This window comes from Centruroides sculpturatus, unplaced genomic scaffold, assembly GCF_000671375.1.
Source record: "Centruroides sculpturatus isolate CEXI.00-Female unplaced genomic scaffold, Cexi_2.0 scaffold1210, whole genome shotgun sequence".
NCBI classification, from domain to species: domain Eukaryota; kingdom Metazoa; phylum Arthropoda; class Arachnida; order Scorpiones; family Buthidae; genus Centruroides; species Centruroides sculpturatus.
Window position 1 is genome coordinate 94,458 of NW_019385416.1, and position 6,928 is coordinate 101,385.

The 6,928-nt window shown below is 33.5% G+C and overlaps 1 protein-coding gene across 1 annotated transcript in view; it reads right to left on the minus strand.

The window, feature by feature from the left end:
- Nucleotides 1-3,511: 3,511 nt before the first annotated feature.
- The window catches only part of LOC111638767 (ribosome biogenesis protein WDR12 homolog), a 17,856-nt gene continuing 14,439 nt past the window's right edge, over nt 3,512-6,928 (minus strand). Inside the window, exons 5-6 of the mRNA XM_023384521.1 lie at nt 4,323-4,372; nt 3,512-3,624 (exon numbers count right to left, since the gene is read on the minus strand). Coding sequence (XP_023240289.1) covers nt 3,512-3,624; nt 4,323-4,372 — 163 coding nt within the window. The remainder of the gene's footprint in view (nt 3,625-4,322; nt 4,373-6,928) is intronic.

The following is a 6,928-nucleotide window of genomic DNA, read 5'->3' on the forward strand; positions in this document are numbered from 1 at the left end:
CCGCTCGTCTGTAGCTCTACGTGGGTTAATGTATCCTTTCAACTATGGAAAGTTTGACGGTTGAACTTTGTGAGTTAGACAATGATTGGGAGCGAAGTGCGAATGTAAAAAGGAGCATAGTCGCATCCATTTGACCATATTCTGAAATTCTCAATGAAAGAAAANGGTTTAACTTGGGTTGATGAAGATGTATTTTTTAGCTATAGTAAGATTTGATTGTTACTAATATACATCCCTTGTAACAGGCCACAGCCTTAATATGAATAAAAACTGATTGATTGATTGAGATTTAAATATTATTATTGTTAATGGGAGATGTTTAGGTGATGAAATGGGTGAATATTCTTTTATCTCTAATCATGGTTGTTCTGTTATTGATTTGGTCATAGTTTCTCCGTTAATTTGGAAAGATGTTCTCTCTCTTACAATGGATCAGTTTTTGGATTCCGACCATAACCCTTTGATTTTACGAGTGGCCTGTGGCAATGATACATTGATTTCTTTAGAGAAGAGGCAAAGGATTAATAGATTGTTTTGGGACGAATTTAAAAAGAATGAATTAAGGTTGGCTGTGGAGCAAATATGTGTGTCGAATAAGTTTGATTCGATGGAAGACCTGAGTAATTGTCTTTTTAGTTTGACTTGTAAGTGGGGATTTAATATCAGGAGACATGGGAATTCTTTTTAATGGTTCGATTCAGACTGTAGGATGTTAATTAGTGCTAGAAATAGAGCCTGGAAATCATTTAGGAAGAGAAATGATTCTAATGATCGTTTGCGTTTTGTTATGTTACGAAGTTTGGTGAAGTGGTTTTGCATCATGAAAAAAAAAATATATGCTGGTAAAATTCAGAATTAACAAAAACTCTTCTTAACCTGTTACTGGTGCATTCTCCTTCTTCTATAATGTGGGGCCGAGGGGGGAAGAAATTTAAAAAAATCGACGAACGATTATATGTGATATATATCGTCATCGTCTCCCTTGCCGTTTGGATTGTCGAGCGGCAACAATCAACGACATGTGGAAGCAGTTAAGCCAGAGATCGATGCTTCGTTTACAAACAACACAACCGTTTATTAAACACGAAAGAAGCTTACAAGATTACCGCGATCTTGGAAGTTCTGCGGCGGTTGCGGCCTCTGGGTCTTCCTCTCCTTTCCAAGATAGTCCCATTTTGAAGGAGTGTCCCTTGTTCGCGAATGAACCATTCCATCACGTCTCGATGACTCCGGGACGATGTGGTCGACTTCCGTTGAGGGAAAGATGTCGATCCGAGGTCGGGAGATGGAGACGAAGATGGGTGCGAGACACACACACAACAACAGGTCCGTCACTTGGAACTTTCGGGAGAAGAAGCCGTCGTGTCCTCGAATTTCCGGGGTTTTATCTGTTTTGTCTGATTCCCCATTCTGATTGGTCTCTCCTCGTCACCTGATGACAATTCGAAACCTTTCGGGGGCACGGGAGAGGTCAAAATCGAAGTTTAATTCGATCTCCAACCGGAGATGGTCGATGGACTTACATTCTTCTATTGTTTAAAAGTCTTCTATCGTCTAGCGTCGCTTTTTCATAAAATAAAAATCTATTTCTAACTAATATATATTTTTTTCTTTAAAACAATTATTTTCCGCAAATTTTAGTGAGGGTTCGGACCTGTCCAGAGCCTCACAATAAAATCGTAACCAACAAAAATAGCTATCAGTGCTGTGTCTTCATTACTAATTTATTTCTTTTTTATAGGTAAGCAATTTGCTTATTTTTTATTTATTTTTATTGATTTTTTTATATTTTANAAAAAAAAAAAAAATCTTTATTAACACACAAATAGTCAACTTTCACATTTCTATTCATGAAATATGCTCCTTAAATTTGCCAAAACCATTCTGTATTTCTTGCCACCTAGCATCTTCCCCAGCTGTATCCATAGAATAAACAGTTTCCAACAAATCTCAAGTACAGAATACAATATAAATTAATAATACAGTAAATTAAAGACAGTAAATATGGTCAGCACCACTGATTAATTTGTCAGAATTTATAATGTTATTCTTTAAGTATTAAGTACATAAATGTCCAAGATTTAAGTGTTCCTGAGACATATAACAGGACGGCAACAAGTACAATCAGCTAATAGTCTACTCCTTGCAAGCAAAACTTTATATTTGATCTGATCATTAACGATACTCCTTATTATTATGTATCATTTTATATAAAATATAATTAGAGGAACAAATTAAACAATTCTTTATCAAAAATATTTTATCAAGTCTTTATAATAACTTTCTTAAGAAAAATTATTCATCACTAATATACTAGTATTGCAAGTTTGGAAATCTCATATATTTGTAATAATATGTGCTACGGTGCTACTAATTTGCATAATACATAGTAATTAGTAAGTAACTAGTATCGAATATTTGAGAAAAATTTGATTAACATTGTTGGTGATTACAGAGATTGACGTTAACAATTAATTAGAATATTAAAATTCTTCAAAAAGTTAGATTACAGAGTAATTTGGTCTCTGTATTAGTGTAATGTAATTAGAATTTCTGACTGAAGAGCAAGACACTCATTCTTGGTATTCAAATTAGCTTGTTAACTGTTGCATGAGCCCTTAACGCTGGCTATCCACTCAGCGTGATTATTTTGCCATCACCTGATGATTCATACAACAATGCAATTGCTGCCGTATGTGCCTACACACTTTGTGTGAAATGGAAGATGATTTGCAATAAATTATGGAAATTTTTAAAAATTACATCAAAACCTTTAATTTAAAATAAAGTTTTATATATTTCAATTTAATTTTTAAATCTAATATTTGGTTTCTTTTGCATCTTTTCAAAATTTCAACATTACACTGTATGTAGCATTAAGGACAATGGGTAAGAATATTATGTCACGTACACTTGGAATTCTGGGTGCTGCATGCTGACTGACTGCATCAAAATCGCCACACAAAAACATATGTTGTCCTAATACTTGGTCACCAAAGTACTTGAAGATGATTCTAATCAGAAGGCAATTTTACTGCACATGAGCAGGGATAAAGACATTTGAATCACCTCAAAATCATGCTAAGTGGAGAGCCAGCATAAGGATTGCATCTGAAAAGTATTCAAATACCCAGTACAAGTTCTTGAAAACAACAACTACTTTTACAATTGAATAATTCACAATTCTTGCATTCAGATACTCCTATTCTTAGGTGGAATCACTGAATTAAACCTAGCAATGCGATGTTTATAGGTATATAAAAATGATTTTAATATAAACACAATTGTAAATGCATAACATTTATCTGGTACAGTTTAAAAATAAAAAATATATTAAAACCTGTTCAAGGCGAAAACTTGCCAAAACAGGAAAAAATAAAATTCGACACAGTGCAATTCCAGTTTACCCAGGTTTTACTGTTTGTGTAATATGTATAGTGAATATTCAGCAAATATTAATCAAATAATTATTTTATTATTAAGACTATTTTAATAACTTAATTTAAAATATTTACCAAAATAAAATATATGAATTCTGTTGCATTAATTCTGTTCCAGAACATATGTAGCTTCCAGAAAAATCAACGTCAAAACATGTTATTGGTTTGTTGGTAGCTGAAATATCTATAAAATGTACAAAGTAAATTCTCATATATTAAATTATGGTATTTCTTTCTAAACGTTATTATTATTATTATTACAACATAAGCTTCAGAATCTAAAAGTACAAGCATACATGCATTATGTAATTTCTTATTTCACAAAGCTGTAATATAAGCTTATTTCTCTCTAAATACTGACAATAGGACTGATGTTCGTACGAAATTTTTTCTCTAATTACACCATAGCTGGGATGTTTCCCACAGCAACATTCTTCTGCTCTTCACTCTCTGCCAATCCCCATTCAAGTTTAAAAGTGAACACAGCTTGATAAAAGAATGTCACAAGCAGTCGACTGCTGGATGAAACAGAAAAGTACACCAACTCAAATACTAAGGACATAAACAGCCTTGAGGTAAGGAACAATCAAATTTAATACTCGTTCATATTCAACCTTTTTATTTTCTTATTAAGCATTGTCACATGTATCAATAGTTTGCATCAATGGTTATGCAAGGAGCTGTCGTATCAGTATGGCAGTTCCTTGCACAATAGTATTGCTAGTGGGAGGAGCTATTGCATTTTTATAATAATCTACCTCCTATGCAAGAGATCAGCTTTGCAAGATTTTGATTTCTAGCAACTTGTAATGCTTCTTATAATACTATAATGTTTATTTTTAAGAATTATTCAACTGTTGAAAACATTTTTAAAATAATTACCTTGAAATTTCAGAGCTGGTTCCTCAACAGAATAACGAAGATCCCACAAACTATAAAAAAAAAATTTGTTTAGCATTTTTAAACAGTTATATTTTTAATTTATACATTAAATAAAATATTAAAAAATGTATATCTTTTATAATTAATCTTTACACAAATCTTACATAAGTAAATTTTAAATAATTAATATCCAACATCTACGACAGTCATGAGGTTCAAGATTTAATGGGATATGGCAATGCAACACAAGGTTAATTTGCCAAGGAGAGTATCTCCTGGGAGGATTTTCTACAAGAAACTGGCCCCTATCTAGATGTTAAACACATAAGAAACTCTATTCAGCCAGTCCATTGGTCAGTTGTGAACCTGGGACCAATTACAAATGTTCAGTGGTTTTATTTACTTGACCACTGGTGGCCTTTAGGATAATCACAAGTATGGAGCCCCATTTAAAATAACAACATTAAAATATATGAATAAAAGCAGATTTTTTATCATGTGACTGGAGGGTCAGCACCTCATTGATGCCATGTCAGGATGATACCACTGTGTCCTGTTTGACACAGAAGCTGCAATGGAGAATTGTTTTTGTTCAAAATTAGATCACTCAAGCGTCTGCATGTGTAGGCAATCGGCTCTCCAAAACTATCCCTTATGCCTGTGATCACGTACAATTTTTCTTTATTGTCCACAATTGCATGCATAACATGATTTTCCCTCTGATGTCGTTTTTTGGTGACCCCACATCACAAAGGTCTTATGTGATTGCCACAAGTGGTAGTCATGACTTTATGGATATTTGTCAGATATATATGAGATAATGACATGTGATCTGCAACTTGCTATGAATTTGAACACTTGTCTCTAAGATAGCCTGGAGTGCTATAACCTTCAATGATTTAAATATGCTTGTGGCTTAATTTCATGCTTGAAAATATAGAAAAATCATCTTTTTGTCCTCCTGAGAAACACCTCAGCCATCCTGTCATTTATTTCCAGTGGAACTTATTTCACATTAGCCCATACTATTGCAAAATTTGAAGAGCTTCTTGTGGGAACCCAGTCAAGAAAACTGTTATGTAAACAATATCTCATAAACTAAACAAAGTATGATGTTAAAATTTGGCATGTACAGAGAATACATATTACAGGATTTTTCAGAATCATCAAATTCAAGAAATAGCAGTTATGTTCAGTGTAATTACATATGAAAAATCACCACCTTATGCATGTAATTCTGCAAAAAAAAAATCCCTGCATGTGATTGTGGGTTAAATGGATTCAACTTCTTGAACTGTGATGATTCTATACTTATCATAGCTCAAGAATTTAACTCTTTCTTGGTGATGGACATTTGTGTTTGTCAGTTTTAATAGAAGTTATTACTTAGGAAACACATGACCTAAATTTAAGTACGCACTATTTTTGTATATCTCCCATCCCATGCATTTTGGCATTGTCAAGGTCGCACACATGCATAGTTACTTCTTCTACTCAAGAACAAAGTAACAAAACCATATTTGTTTTTGTTGTTCATGCTGAGGACCACTACGCATCAGTTATAATGTTCAAAACTATTGAGCGGCCCACCAGTTGCGAAATATGATTGGTAATTAGGTTTTTAAATGGAAGAAATGTTCAACCACACAAAATTTATAGACTAAATGTGATAAGTGAAAGTATGGTGAGAAAGTGGGTTAGAATGTTTAACAAAGAAGAGACAATGTTCATGATGAGGAGCATAGTGACCACCCATCTCGAGTCAATAAAGACTTAATCACAATATTGAAGAGAGGATTCATTCCAATAGACAGTTCACAATTTCTTGGAGATTTCCGCTGCATGAAACTGTCACTAAACACTCACACTTCAAAGAGTTGTGTTTGAGATGAGTGCTAGAAACATTTGTACTTAAACTGTGTACTTAAAGCGTGATTAAACTGCTAGAAACAAAGTGTGAAAGGTTATATCTTACTTATTATTGTGGGTATTTTAGTTTTAGTTTAGTTTTAGCATTGACTTTGGATTGAATAATAGTGCATTTCTTTCTTATATTGTGTGTTTAGTTTTAATTATTTATAATTAACCCATAAAAATGAGCAAAAAAACAGAAAGGAATATTAGAAAATTTTTTTAATGTAAGTAATTGCAGACCAGGACCTTCAAAAAGATCTTTTAAATGTTGCTTATTTTATTTTTGTTAAAAATTAATGAGTTTTTATTAGTGTTGTAACGAATAGTATATTCAGCCTCAGGCCGAATACCGAATATTCGGCCAAGAGCGTGGCCGAACAGCCGAATATTCGGCTTGATTAACGCACGTACGAAAATTGGCGCGCAAACCGCATTATGGCAAGGATCCTGCTCTCTATTGGCCCGCTGTCACTACGCTTTGCCAATCGCGTTAATTCTTGGCAGTTGTAGCGGACAGCAAGAGTGTCATGGAAGTATGTGATAAAGGATGATATCAAATGTGGATAACGATGAAATGACCTACACGTGTAAATAACGGAAAAAGAACAGAGAAGGACCGCGAAGTGAAAATGTGAAAATAAATATGAAATTGAGTTGATAGCATAATCGAACAAGTCGAGGCTAATGTTTGT